This window comes from Falco biarmicus, chromosome 2, assembly GCF_023638135.1.
Source record: "Falco biarmicus isolate bFalBia1 chromosome 2, bFalBia1.pri, whole genome shotgun sequence".
NCBI lineage: Eukaryota > Metazoa > Chordata > Aves > Falconiformes > Falconidae > Falco > Falco biarmicus.
Window position 1 is genome coordinate 75,405,381 of NC_079289.1, and position 15,007 is coordinate 75,420,387.

At 44.3% G+C, this 15,007-nt stretch overlaps 1 protein-coding gene across 1 annotated transcript; it reads left to right on the plus strand.

The window, feature by feature from the left end:
- Positions 1–1,211: 1,211 nt before the first annotated feature.
- On the plus strand, positions 1,212–14,556 carry IFNGR2 (interferon gamma receptor 2). Its single transcript, XM_056327279.1, has 7 exons — positions 1,212–1,425; positions 5,542–5,668; positions 6,139–6,314; positions 8,280–8,425; positions 9,669–9,822; positions 10,950–11,104; positions 13,467–14,556. The coding sequence occupies exons 1-7, from the start codon at positions 1,350–1,352 to the stop codon at positions 13,641–13,643; spliced, it is 1,011 nt and encodes a 336-aa protein (XP_056183254.1). The 5' UTR covers positions 1,212–1,349; the 3' UTR covers positions 13,644–14,556.
- Positions 14,557–15,007: the final 451 nt, after the last annotated feature.

Sequence of the window (15,007 nt, forward strand, 5' to 3'; positions counted from 1 at the left end):
TTAATCTCTACCACCCTCTTCTAGGCTGCGTTATTTTGACAATCACCAACCAACCAGTTGTCTTTCCAGCATTTGCTTCCTCCCAACCCCCACCCCCACTTTTGTTTATACTCTTTTCTAGCTTTTATCATTTGTGTCAGTGTTAAAAAGCTTTGACTGAGATTCTGACCAGCTTTATTACTGTACCTCCCTGCAAAAGGAGGATCTTCGCCCTGAAAGCTTGCAGTTGGTAAGAGCAGGCCATAAAGGGCTAAGAGAAAGGGAGGAATCTCTCTGTTGGTTGAGGAAGAGCTGAACTACAGTGAAATCAAGTGATTCATCCAATCTTACTCAGAAATCAAAGCTGCCCAGTCCTTACCTAGTGCTCTGAATGCAAGATACTCTTGCTGTACTTGCCTGCTTTCCTTTTGTCAGAAATCCAACGGCAGTGGTGTAAACTTTGCTCAGGGAGCCTTCAGGTGGCCAAACATCATCTTTATTAATATTAATTAAAGATGCCTTAAGTACCCTAACTCTGCATGGTTTCCTCTGTTGGTGGTTCTGCCAGTCATAGTTCTGATGACTGCCCAACCTTGTACTAATATAAGAGAGTTTAATAGTATTTGACTTTATTCAGGAGACGTATGAAACACTCCTCCGCTTTATGGCACTTTTGTCTGAAGTAGTGTCAAAGCTCTTAAAAACAACAGACCCCTGCCTAGTGAATTTTAAAATAAGCTGTCGTTCTATTACAATAGTAGTAATCTGGGAGGAACGCTGTCCCCCGGCATCACCTCCACATTTTTTAATCGCAATGCCCTGTGGAAGGTATGTGGTTAGGCTTAACCACGGGTTGGTGCTAGACGCAGCCAGAGAAAGCCGGGGAACTTGAACCACTTTAATGGAAAGATTTTTCCACATCAACCACACTCCATAACCGCGCAGGCAGCTCCCGGCCCCGCCGCATGCGGCGGTGACAGCAGGACCCCCGCCGCGCCGGGCCGCGCCGGGCCGGGCCGGGCCGGGCAGGGCAGGGCCAAGCCGGGCCGAGCAGGCCGCGGGGCCACGCCGCGGCCCATGGCCCAGCCCGGAGCGGGCGCCGCCGCCACTCGCCCGCAGCCACCCCGGCCCCCGCAGCGCGCCAGGCGGCGCCGAGGGCGGGCTCAGCCCCCCGTAGGCGGGGGTGGAGGCGAAGGCGGAGCGGGACCAGGAGGGAGCGGCCGCCCCGCTCGCCGTCAGCAGGCGCAGCCGAGGGGCCGGGCCGCGGGCGTGAGGCGGCCCTGCCAGGCCTGCCCGCCGCCGGGCCAGCCTCAGGCGAGCAGCCTCTGGCGGCGAGCGGGGCTGGGCGACGGGGCTCTGCCGGCCAGGCCATGCCGTGTCGGGTGCCGCGCCTCTGCCTCCTCCGTCTCTTCCTCCTCCTGGGCTTGCTGCGGGCCTCGGGCGCAGGTAGGTGCTGCGGAGGGGGGGCTGGCGGCTGCCACCGCCGCCCAGCCGGCGCCTCTCTCCGCGCCTCCTCCCCACGGGCTTCCGGCCGGGCGGCGGCGGCCCGTGAGGTGAGGTGAGGTGAGGGCCCGGGCTGAGGCGGCCCTGGAGGCCTGAAGCAGCCCCGGCGGGTGCCGGAGCCGCGGGGGGGGATGCGAACAGGGCTGCCGCGAGTTTCCCCTTTCCTCGCCCGGCCCGCTGGAGCAGAGCAAGGCCGGCTTTGTCCAGCCGGCGCCGGGGCTGCCGCCGGCGCCCGGGCCGGCCCGCAGGCGGCTGCAGGCAGCGCGGCCCCGAACCGGCGCCGCTGTGCGAGAGGCCCGGGTGCGGCCCTGGGTGCAGCCCCGGGCGGGACTGGTGCGGTGTAAGTTGTTGATGTGGTACCCGCGCAACAGCCTCCTCCGTTTGGTTTTGTGAATTGACAGTTTAGGTGGGATTGGCTTTAGGCTTCGATGTAAATTTCTTGCCGTAAGGGGTGTGTGTGCGTGTGTTGCTCTTCAGGCCAGGTCTGAGCTATAGCTGTCTCAGAGTCAGAGGGTATAATCCTGGCTTCTGTATGTATTCCGGCAAGTGGGAAGAGCTGCTGTGACATGTTCTGAATGAGGTAAGTGTGCGGCGTGGTCCTTGCTGGGGCAGGCGTGTGCCTCCGTGAGCTCGGCATGCCTGCTGCCATGCTCCCTCGCGCGTGCCAGGGCCTGGCAGGGGAGCCTGACGAGGCTCCCCGGCTCTCTGGGATAGCTGCTGTTCCAGGCCTGCAGTCCGTGGCCAGACTTGGGAGCCCGAATGCCCATGGGTGGTTTGAGGGACCTGCTGCAGTCCGTGTTGCCCAGTCCCATCCCATCGGCATCAGTGGGATTTCACAGGGAGCCATTCTGGTGTTGGGCTTGAGCGTGGGGCCCCCTCCCCCTCTGCACTTTTTCACAGGCATGGTGTGTTGTGTTTCTTCTGTTGCGAATGGAGATGCTAAAATCAAAGCCAAATGAATAGCCAGCTGTCGTCGCATGTCCCCACCTAGCCACAGGCTTCTGCTGTTCACCTTTTGCAGGCTTTGGTGCTTGTCTGACAGTATAAGAAGCCAGTTTGCTGCACTAGAACAGCAAAAGTCCATCCAAAAAAAACCCCAGACTTCTTTTTTGCCCATTTAGGAAAACGATGTGTGCTCAGGCAGATGCAGGGGAAGGGATCAGTAACCATTCAGGATCAGGAATGGAGGCTGCAAAACTGATGGCTAGACCAAGCTGAGCAGCTTTCACTCAGTGTAGCTTGTGGCTTCACACTCTGCTCTGTGAAAGCTTTGACTTGTGGCTTGAAGAGTCAGAAAGTCTATGCATCAGGAAAAAACAATCTGAGCAGTGTTTGGCAGATGCCTTAGAAGAACTGGTTCAGCAAGACCACCTTCCAGATGAAAACAAAGGACAAGGCATTTGTACCTTTCCCTGACCTAGGTAGTTTTGGTTTTCTAGGATACTTGCATATGTAGGTGCTTTTTTCTGAAGAGTGCATCTTGTTACTTTGGGTCATACAAACTAAAAATCGTTAAGGAGTTCATTTTGTGATTTCAGAAATGTAAGTAACTTCCTTTGCCAGGTTGAGATATCTAACTGAAATACGTATGTTTTCCCATGGTGTGCTATGAGACCAGATGCTCAGTGCAGCAGTAAATGCCTTGTGGCACACAGCATCTTGAGGATCAACTACAGTCATAGATCTGATAACTTTTGCAGTGTTTCTGAAGCTGGTAGGGGAAATAATCTGTTTCTGAATGCTAATATAAGGCAAAATAATCGGTGTGTAGGCCTGACTGAGGAGGTGAACTAGCTGCCCTCATTCTTCATTTCTTTTTCCTTTTTTTTTTTTTTTTTTTTTTTGAGAGAGAGAGAGAGAGGGAGAGAAGAAAAGAGAACACCAGTGCTTGTGTTTTGTTCTGAGGGGTTTCTTGAATTTTGTAAAATTAGTTTATAGTGGATGTCTGAGTGCACAGATTACTGATGGTGTGAGATACCTTGCCACATGCTAGACCAGCAGTGAGAGTGCAAGAAAGAATATGCATGACTGGACAGTGAAAACTTTTCTTGAATGAAGAAAAGGCTACTTGTTAGCCTTTAAAATACACCAGAGATTAATGGTTTAGGTAGCCTTTGTAACTGTAAGGAATCTCAAATAGGTTTGCAAAGCTGAATGATTGGCCTGTAGCCTAAGGCGATATGTGTTTACTTAAGAGCACTGCTTAAAAGGTGAAGCTAAGGAATTAGTAAAATATGTAATTAAAACTTTGAGAGCTTAGCTAGTTATTTTGTATTTTGGGCTTAGGGTTCAACACAGGTTTATAAAGATTTGTATCATCTCTTTCCTGCGCTTGGAGGATGTTAAGAGCCTGGCCTGAGGCCTCTTCTGAAAGATAGTGCTGTCAGCATCAGTGTGCTTTTTACATCTGGCTTTGTTACACAGCACTAGAAATAAAAGAGAAAACTTTTTAACATTATCTCCATATTCCGAAAGAAGGATGGGGCCAGAATTTAGCTTAAGCGCTTGATCTTTTGATTTTATTTATGTAAAAATAAACAGACGATATTTTATTGTCTTAAGAACAACAAAAAAAGAAATCTTATCACATTGGATATCATATAATCTCTTGTCACAGTCTGTTTTGAGCTCAGCAGCTGTTGCCCCAGTATGTTTACTACATGGAGAAATAAAAGTCAAGTGTAGAAGGAAACCTGAACCTTTTTCCCTCATAGGGCAGGCAGGCAGTGAAGCTGTTGCCCAGCATGGCTGTGCAGGCTCTGTCCTCGGAGGTTCTGTGACCTGCCTGGAGAAAACTGAGCAGCTTGGTTTGATGCCAGAGCTGGCCCTGCTTGGGGCAGGGGCTTGGACTGGCCTTCCCACCTGAGTGACTGCAGTGCTGTGGTTAAAAATGCAAGGCTTTTCTGGTTTTAAAGGCATTTAGGTAACTGTGTTTTCCTGTATTCCTTGCCTCAGCCTACTTCTCTTAATCTTAGTCTCTTTTGGCTATCCCAATTCCTTGCTGTTGGTCTCCTTGTCTTTCAGTGTTTTTTGGTTCTCCAGCCTGCTGTTTTGCCCAGTTTGCCAGCTAACATCTCCCGCCAGCTGCTCTTCCACTTAACTTCTTTCTCATCTGCCTTCCTGTACTTCACCCACCCCCATTTCCCCAGCCCTTGGTTCTCTGCCTTTTGGTGATCTGCCCTCCCACCCTCCATTTGTTTTTTCTGTCCCTCTGCCCCCAGCTCGGTGCCTGGCCTTTGGCTGTGCTCCAGTCCCAATAGACAACTTCCTCCTCAGCTCTGCTCAGGCCAGCAGGGGAGTGGTTCTTCCCCTGTACTGGAGACACAACTGTTGGCTCTCCGCTTCTGTGTTGCTGACCTCCTGCCAAGCTGCTCAGAGTGGCTGCAGTCTTTGTTAACCCCCAGGAGTTTATAACTTGACCGAATTTGGGTGGACGTTCCTACTAGTAGAAGGCACTCTCTAACAGAAGTTTCTGTCCTCTGTTTTGTGAGTTCTATTTCAAAAGTGATGAAACTTTAGGCTTGCAAGTAGAACAGCACACCATGTATTTGTGAATGTTTAAGTATGAGAATGCCTTTTTTTTCCCCCCTTCACCTGTTTCTTTGAAAGTTTCAGTGAAGTGACCTCGACATTTTCAAACAGCTTAGCAGGAGGCAAATGGTCAGGGAAAACATGTTGCAAGTCGTTAACATAGTAAAATGTGAGATGCAGACCATTGAAACAGATGAGCTTCTGTGATGATAAGTGGCTGTAGACCTTAATTAATAATTTCATGGGGGAGCTGCGTGGGGTTTATTGTTTTGTGCTGGACTTGGTACTTTCAGTGCTGTGTTCTGTATGGAAAAAATAAAGGCAATAAGTTGCAATTCAGTGCTTTGTGGGTAGCAGCAATACTTAAATGTATTGGTACTAGTGCACCTAGAAACAGAACGAGGAGGAATGGTTTTGCCCGCAAAATGGTGAAAATGTAATGTATGATGACAGCATGTGGAGACCAAAAGTTAGTTACTGTGTAGTTGAATGTTTCAATAATTATTTGGTTTCCTCTTCTTACTTTAGAATCTTCTTCCCATTTACTGGCACCGAAGGATGTGATGATTTATTCCTATAACTTTCATAGTGTGCTGAGGTGGTCTCCTGTTAAAGTGGATAGAGGGTTGGTGTTATATACAGTCAATTTTAAAACGTAAGTATATAGTTCTAAAAACAACCAAACTAATTTTGTTCAAATCCAGTAACACAATTGGTTTAAAACAATCCCCCCAAACCTAAAAATCAATAAGCACAGAAATGAAAGGGTTGTCTGTTACTGATGCTTTTATGTGTGTCCAAAAGCCGCTTCTGAAAACTGACAGTCTCTTAGCCTGGGATGTGTCCACTAAACTGCGAAAAGATTGAAGGCCTGAAGAGCACCCAGAAATGTTGCATAGTTTCGTGTACAATTTTAGCCTTACCAAATTCTCACTCACTAATTTTAATTTTTCCCAGATAGATGCAGGTGCTGAAATTCCAGGGCTGTGGAATTAAACCTGCATGAAAATGGTAGCTTTGTAACACATTCTTTTATTACAAAAATTGTCTAGGTGGGAGGGATTGTATTTTAGGTAGTTGCACTCTTCTGCTGATACTTTATTTGTCCTTTGTTTTGCATTGCAGGGGGGCCTTTAACCACTGGGATGAGATGAACTGCACCCGTATCGCCCAGACTGAATGCAGTTTGCCCTGGTCACTTAAAGAGCGGCGCTGGACTGTTGTTTTGCGCGTGAGGGCTGAGCTAGGGCATGTGACTTCTGACTGGGTGGAAACAGATCCATTTGTGGCAGAGAGAAACAGTAAGTGCTATTGATGATTTCAGTGTCTCTGTCTTAAAGGACGTTTCTTAAAAAAAAAAAAAAAAAGTCTGTTGTCTGTTCAAGACTTTTTTGACTCTGTTATGTACAAAAGCCAAGTGAGAGAATTGTAGGTGTTTGGTTAACGAAGACTGCAAGGCCTCAGTGTGTCACTAGGAATTTGATACTACTTAGTTCTTCTGTACTAGGGTTAGTAATGCGCTCTTTCATCAGGTATTGAAAGAGATGAGTTTCCTTGGGTGGCTGAGCCTTGTATACAATGTTATTTTGGTAGTTTTCCATTTTCTTATATCCTACTTAGCACTGCCACGTGCACGCATACACTCCCTTGATTTGTGGTAGTCTAAGTACAAAGTACCTGTTTCAATTGAAGAGATCCCTTTTCTAATAAATATAAATGGTCCTGACTACATGCGGAAGGGTCAAGAGTACACTTTAAATCCTGTTACATGTGCGAACAAGCATATTGTTGTTCTGTATAAGGTCTGCTCTTTGCCTTGCTGTGATTGGTTTCAGGATTAGAAGAATGTAAATACTGAGTTAAAAAATATGTCTGAAATGGTAAGGAAGCAGAGGAACGGGTTTATTAACTCTTTAGCTCAAGCTCTCCCATACCTTTCAAGGAGCAGTGGTAGTCTCTGCTGCTATGACCATGACCAGATTCCCTGGGGACTGGTGGACTTCAGTTCTAAAAGTTGGATTTTCTCTAATAGTAGAGAGTGTGGGGTGAGGACTTGCCTGAATCCTGAACTGAAGTTTGCAACTGACCTATCTGTAGCTTGTGATGCAGGGCTGTTTAGGAGTGGCACGCTTTGGGGGTTGGGAAGGCACTGGGCTAATAGCAATACAAGACAAAGCAGAGGCTCGGTGTGGGAGAGTTGTTTGTGTGTCTGTTCCTTGGGAGAGCAAGAGGAACGTTACGTGATCGTTCTTGTGTGACAGCCCTCGGGATCGGTTCCTAGGCACCGAGACCATGGACTACTAGTTGGGTATTCTCTTCTTTTAATGTTTAGATCAGTCCCACTCAAGAGGGGAGCTTTGGGAATCTGCGAGGGCACGCAACAAGGTGTTTAGAGTTGTACAGCAACAGGAAGTAGAAAGAAACTGAAATTTCTCTACCAATATAAAGATCATGGGGACCAGTTTTCTCTAAAGTAACAGTGGACAGCAGGTTCTGCTAGGTTTTTTGAGGTACAATAAGCAACGTTTGCATGCAAGGTTGATTTTTACTTTTAATAGTTACCCCTCTTTAATATGCAAGCAGCTGTTAATTACACTAGTATGTGCATGAGTGGGTTTTTTAAGATCCTGGAGTGCTTTACAAATACAAAGCTTAACTGGTGAAAGGAGTCAAGATACAACAGATAAATGACTGATGTCCATATATGACCTGTGATCACACAAGTCTCATGCATTAGGACTGACAGTACTTTATATAACATTTTTCATGGGTTAGACCTCAGAGTACTTCACAAAAGGAAGTCGTCACCTCTACCATTTAGGAAAGATGGATTCATGAGAGCAAGGAGGGGGAAACTAGTTATTCCTCTTCCAATGTATTGACCCAAACTGTGTTTTTTAGAGAACAAGGAATATGTATCAGGCTGTTTGAATAAAAAAAACCACAAACAAACCAATATTTTATCACCATTAACTGCAGATAAACTCAGATACATTCTAGTGAATATTTACTGAATATTCCAGGTAAAGTTAACAGGAAACTTTTGTATTATCTAGTTTCTTAGGCTTTCAAGTCTCTTTCCTTAGATTTGTAGTAAAGTAGGCATTTTAAATGCATTAAGTAGATGAGAAAATGTATTTGCTTTCTTGAGAAAAAGCTGTCAATGTTTAGCATGTTTGCTGAGAGTATCTAAGTAAAGCTGGAGATGGTATGATGAGCTGTTCAGCATCCCAGAGGTTCACTGTTCTTTCTGTGTTCATTTTCAGCTACTATAGGGCCCCCTAAAGTGAACAGCGTGATTGTAAGCTCTGACTCGCTTCTCATTAGTGTCACATCCCCTTTTGGATCTGAAGCAGGTGACTTTCTTCAGTATCATGTGTCCTACTGGGAGAACACAAGTACTACTAAAAAAGTAAGAATTCTCTCTCAATTATTTTGTTCTTGGTGCCCTCGTGACTAAGAGAGATGAGTCAGTGTCTCTTGGCAGTGTCTTTTGGCAAAACAGCAGAAATGGAGGATGAAAACTAACTCTTTTCTCTAGCAGTGAAGGCTACCATTTTGTGTCTTGAAAAAAAAGTTAATTTGGTCTTTGTACAAGTATTGCACGTATTACAAAACTTCTGAAAGCACCTTCTTTTCCTCCATATGAAACAAAGGTTGAATCACATTGCAGTTCAAGGGAGAGAATCCACAAAGTGTCAAAGATATCTTTAAATTTACATTTAGATTCCAAAGTTTGCTTAGGCAGTTTGGAAAACCGAAATCTCCTTCCTCCTTTCCTGCGCTGGGCTTGTTTGTGCTGGTAGCTTCAGTGACAGGCTGCTTTGGCCTCATGTCACCTGTTCCTAGGGCAGAGAAAGGCAGAGTTGCTAGAAACATGCGCTGGACACAGCTGGAATGAGCTATCCCTGTTCATACTGAGACTTAGAGGTGTTGGTCTCATTGTGCACTTATGCTGCTGTCTGAGGCCCCGGGAACTGTGTTCTTGAGAGGCTAGCGTTGCAAGGGAGGGCTTAAGCTGCACTAAAAAAAACCCAAACCATCATTCTGAAGTCAAATGTTTAAAAAACTGAAGCAGAAAAAAATAATTTAAAGAAATTTTCTGTTTCAAAGACCTTGCTAAATCTGAAAGACCACCACTTACTTCCTCTCTTGTACCAATGTGTATTTTTCTGACACACATAAAATACCTTCATGCTTGAGATTCAGACAAGAAGTCATGCTTGTAGGCTTCACCGAGGCCCTTATCTTAGTCCCTTACAGGTTAAAAATTCACAAGAGGCTGTGGTGGCTGTGTGGGGACTGTGGAGATTTTGCACTGCCCATCAGCTGTTCTCAGTAGAAGGAGCTAAGATGGTGGAAGCTTTTCACTGAACTACACTTCCATCAGTCTCCTCTGATGGTGGAGGCACTTCTCATGGCTTGTTTTTTCCCTCCCACTTCCTATATTGTGCTCACTGCCTGAGCTGTTACAGAGGCCATGTCAAAGCATCCAGCAGCACATTGCTTCTCTTGGTTGGGAAAACTGAATTATGAAAAATAAAATCTGTGCTTTTTGAATGAGAAACTTAAACTGGGGGTGTGGGGTGGAGATTTGTGTTGAAGATAGGTCTGTTTTTTACAGTAACACTTTTTTTTTCTTGCCTTTTAAACAGGAGACAAAGACAAGCAGTACACTATTCAAAATCAGAAATCTAAAGGAGTTAACACTTTATTGTTTTAGAATCCAAGTAGAATTGATTACATATTCGGATTTCCAGTTGCTTGGGCTGCAAAGTGTCCCAGAGTGTCACAGGACTACAATGAGTGGTAAAAATCAAATTTTGTTGTTTTTTATATATAGTGGGATGAGTGTAGACCATGAGTCTTAGATCATTTAACTGGGCACTTGCATACCCGTATTTGTCAGGAGTGCTAAGAAAGCGCCGCCAATAGTAGTTCACCATTGTCATTAATGGCAAAATAATAAGGAATTTTTTAATCGTTAATTGAGGGTCTGTGTTGTACTCTTTCCCCTTGTCCTTTTCCTTCATAAATACTATGGGTGATGGGTATTACTTTCTAGAAATATGCAAAGAAAGAAAATACACATACTTGGTCTTTGGAGGAGGTCATTGATGGAGAAGATGGTATTACTCTTGCAAATCCTTTCCCTCATGAACTGCCTCCTGCAGGACAGGAATGTCCCTCTCCTCTTTCACCTGCTTCCTCCTCCGACATTTAAAGCTCCTTGTTTTTGTCCAAGATAGAGAGGGTGAGGGGAGGAGAGGGTGTGTGCAAGGTAATGGGAGTTTGTCCCTCTCTTGATCGCCAGCACACAGGTACAACCGATTGTTAGCATGCTTTGAACACGCTTGAAGATGTGTAGGTGAAACATGCTGATGCAGTTTCGGAAGCCCCACAGGAGCTGACCTCCCGGGTAGTGTTGACCAAGTACGTGATCACAAGCCCCTGAGCTGTGATGTTGGAGTCTCTGATGCTCCCTTTGCAGAAAGGTGATGCATGTTCTGGAAGAGAAGCCCCTGGCATTAATGACCCTTGCTGACAACAGGAGGGTGGAAAGACAGATTGCATTCCCCACGGGCTCTCTGCCCGCCAGCGGCGATTCCTCCAGCTCTGCATTTGCCCTGCTAGCATGTACAGTAGAAGCTTTGCCTTAGGCTGCGTGATTAAGGGGTGGAAGGAAGCTCGTGGGAGCTGGTGACTTCAACGTGGAGTCACAAAACAAGCTACTTCTGAACACCGGTGTTCAGAGTGCATCTGTAGTAGGGTTGTGATCTTAGCCTTGGGAATTACTATACTTGGTAATCAAAGTGTAAATGTCAGCTTGCTGTATGTTGTTTTACATTTGATGATGTATAAATATGAACCTACCATATGTACATACATGGGGTTTTTTGTGGGTTTTGTTTGTTGCTTTTTTTTTTCTTTTTCAGAGGCAACCAGAGCTGGGTATAGTATACTAGTACTTCTGTTGGTGTTGCTTTTTGTAAGTCTGGTGGCAGTTGGTTTGCTTCTTCTGTGGAAATACCACAAAACAATTAAATATTGTTCTCAGCCACCTCTAGAAATCCCATCACACTTTGAAGAGGTATGTGTAGACATTTTTTGTTTCTTTCCTCCTGCCCCACTCCCCCTATAAAAGACAGCAGCGGTCTTGGAGTGAATATGAACAAAGCTAGTTGTTGCGTAACAGAAATAGATACAAACAATTGTTGACTCAGTGTAAACTGTTCTTTTCTCACCTATGATCTCCCACTTTGTTCCTCTCTTACTCAACGGATTTGTTTTTCTCTGCACTAAGATACAAATGCTGCCGTAATCCTGTTATGAAACTGGAGTAAGATTCTCTGTTCCTTGACTACCCCTTGTCCACCCCTTTCTTTGCTTATCTAAGTCATCAGGCCTGAAACAGTTGCTCACTTTAAGAAAAAAGCTTTTTTGTGCTGCAGAGCATGTACTTGGAACCTAGGTCTCTGATTGGAAATCGAATATGGAAAAGCAAATACTGATTAATTGCAAGGACTGACTTGAAGACGATGGACCACCTAGGAGAATGTCCTTGGGCTTTTTTTTTCCTTGTAGGTTACTCAGATGAAAAAGTCATCCTGGGATTTTTTTTTTCCTTATAGCTCACACATTTCTGTACTAAACAGTTGTTTCAGTCCTGTTCATCTTCCTCTTTTAAAACAGGAAGTAGTCTTTAGTGAAGTTGTTGATTTAAAAGTTCTTGTTCAGTAAACATTCCATATTTTTAAAAGCTTGTATTTGTTTGCAGTTTTTTTAGGTGTATTTCTCTGTATATACCTGCATGTCAGAGTAGTCTATGTACTCTGGTAGTTCTGTGATTGTGGAGCTGTTTTTCCAGACTTTTACAGATGTATGGGTGAATGAACCCAGACTTTCTGCAGAGCCTTGAGTAAATTTTCTTTCTTCATGCTTACACAGCTTCCGTTTCATGGAGGCTCATTGGAGACAGCTGTATCGCATATCAAGCAAATCTCACATAGGAAAAAAAATTAATCCTTGTACAGTGTATTAAAATAGTGCAGCATTTCATGCAAAGGACTTGCAAGAATAGAGTCTGTCATTGTGTTCTGGAGTTAATTGTATTAATCTAGAAAACATGCAGCAAGAGCAGGTACTCTTTGAACAATGGTGAGCCTGCTTTTGGGCAAAACATTTATTTTGATTTTAAAATAAGATATACGTGTTTCAGAAGGGGATCAACCAGCTTGGGGGTTCTCCTCTTAAAACTGATTATTTTAAGGTAATACCATATGTACTCTTCTAGATTTTCAGAAAAAAACCACATGCTTCCTTCTTTTACAAAAGGATCTAAGCTTCTGGTGCCTGAGTTATAGGGAGCAGTTCTGCTGCAGAAACGCCTTCACATAGCAAAGCCACATAGTGTCTTGAATTTGCTGAAGTGGATGTTTTTGAGGTTCCCATATGAAACATTTAAGATGCCTGAAAAAATAATCCTGTTGCTCGTTAGCCTTGCTATGGTTACAGAGGAAGTGGTGCCTTAATCGAAACTAAGGTTAATTTTATCCCACAACAGCTCAAGTCGAGCTGCGGTCCTGTCTCAGCCAGATTATGAACCTCCTGCAGTACAGAACAAGCTTTTGAGTAAAATTACAAGCGACATCAGTCTCTTACCAGTGCAAAAGTGTCTGTGTTCCAGACATTTTATTTTTTCAAATCAAGGGAAGAGTGGTGGCAGATGATTTTTTGTTGTTGTTTTTCAGTACATGAAGTGATAGATGGCTTAAATTCCCAGTGAAACACAAGATCAGCTTGGTGATAAGGAGAGTATGGGGGGGTGGGGCAGAAAGAACAGAAAGCTGTGGCCTACATTTTATTCTAATGCTCCTTTCTTTGATTATTCACTCATTGTAAAGCTGAGGACTTAATTCTGGAGGAAAGGGGAGCAGAGGAAGTCAAAGCAAAAAGTAACTACAAGAGAAGAATGCCACTGGAGTTTTCTGGTAACAGTAACAGATGCAGACTGGACTTGCCTGACACTGAGCAAACCAAATCTTAGATCTCATTTGCTCTGTTAGTGCTTTAGCCAAGCTGTCAGTCACTAGATTCCTGCAGTTGGAGGATTATGTCCCCAGCTGTGTAACAGAGAAGAGTTTTCTCTATGGTTTGTTCTTAACAAGTGGGAATTTGCTTAAACATGAAAAGAGTATTAGCCAAAATTTAGTAAAAAAAAAAAAAAAAAAAAAAAAGGAAATGCAGGCTCCTTTAACTCACTTAAATGGATGCTTGCACAACTGATTTCCCCCCCCCCCCCCCCCCCAGAAATAAGGTATTTTTAATTTTCACTGTGAATTCTGGTCTGAAGCAGTTTGCCTATAGGTGGTGATACCTGCTCTGTCTTTGTAATTTCTAATACATCTGTTTTGTGGATAGATACCTAAACTGTTGTTTCTGGCTTTTTCCAGTATTTGAAGGACCCTAGCATGCCTGTTTTAGAGGGGTTGGACAATTATGCCGAGGATGATCTCCACGATTCCTTATCTGTTGTATCTTGTGGAGAAGGAAGCCAAACCTGTGGCAGCAGTTTGGATGGTCGAGCTCATCATTCACAAAGTGTCTGCAGTGGCAGTGAAGTCACCTAAGCGGCACCCTCGTGAGAGTGCTGTACCACACCTTTGCAGAAGCTCCTGCCTGTGAGCGATGCCGTGTGGCTGCTGGCAGGACAGATGACGAGCTCTGGACAAAATACGGCCACTGACAAATCCTGAGTGAGATGCTGCTTCCTGAGACTAGCGCGGAGCCTTTGTTTAAATGGCTTTTGCAGAGCTACAACAGCAGCTGTGTTCTGCCAAACGGACTTCAAAGGTGGAGCACGAAAGGGAAATGAACACTAAATTGCCTGCAAACAGACAGTTTTAAAACTGTTATATTGACATCATCATATTTCCCAGCTCAAACTGAAATAAAGCTTTGAGAAGTAATGGCACTTTATGGTAGGATATAGAACAACCTAAAATTTTTCAGTGATGAATAATTGCACCGTGAATTACTTTTATAATGGCTTTTGTTTTGTTGCCATATTTGTGCAGTCTGTTAGCACTCAACGTATATTATATCCACCCTAGTATGCTTTTCTGAATCATTTTAAGTACATGCAGTTTTCTGTGGCAGCTTCTTCCCTCCAGATAAAATTTCTTTAGGCTGTCATTTTTATAGTACTTCCCTCAACATGAACCTGTGCAAAGAACTGCTCCAAGAAGGACTTCCTAACATCTGCCTCCTAACACATTCATGAGAAGCATTAATCTTCTGCTCCTGCAGTGAGACAGTCACTCTCCACAGCAAAACAAACTTTTAAGATAACTTTGCTCAGAATTTATATAACATGTATCAATAATTATCAGACACTAAAATCACTTGTTGACTATCAGATTATCCTGCAAATGGAAGTTGACTGAGGGTTCTGGTTGCAGAAGCAGAAGTTGTTAACCCTCACATCACAAGCCTGTGGGGTCTAGAAGGTGTCTAATAAAGCACAAATTAACCACTTCTGTACTAGAAAGATTGTTTTTATTTGTTTGACTTTTTTCCTGGGTTTGATACAAGTTGTTTTGGAGGGAAAAAGAAAAATCCAAGCATAAATATGCTTGTTTATTTGCAAATGACTTGTTCAAGTTACCTAGGTCTCTTAATGAAACCTGGTCGCTGTCAGAGCTGTGGGTTAGCTGAGGTAATGCTGTTCCACCCCTTCCAGGAATATACAGGACTGCATGTAAAATCAGTAACTTTTTTTTCCAAAAGCTTTATGAGGTTGTTTTCTCATAGAACTAATCTAGTCACTTGTGATCAGGCAACACGCTAACAAATGTAGTTATCTGAAGACTTAGTGATACTTGAAGTCTGGCAAGAATTTTAAAGTTGGCCACAAGCTGCGTAATACCTACTTTTAAGTTCATCCATGTTCTTTTTTATATACGGTGCTGTAAACAAACGAAGAATGACAGGC

Excerpts from the sequence above, each read along its gene's own strand:
- IFNGR2 (XM_056327279.1), top strand. The coding sequence starts at position 1,350 with ATGCCGTGTCGGGTGCCGCGCCTCTGCCTCCTCCGTCTCTTCCTCCTC. Across the intron at positions 1,426-5,541 it reads GCTGCGGGCCTCGGGCGCAG|AATCTTCTTCCCATTTACTG; the intron begins GTAGGTGCTGCG and ends TTCTTACTTTAG. Across the intron at positions 11,105-13,466 it reads TCCCATCACACTTTGAAGAG|TATTTGAAGGACCCTAGCAT; the intron begins GTATGTGTAGAC and ends GGCTTTTTCCAG.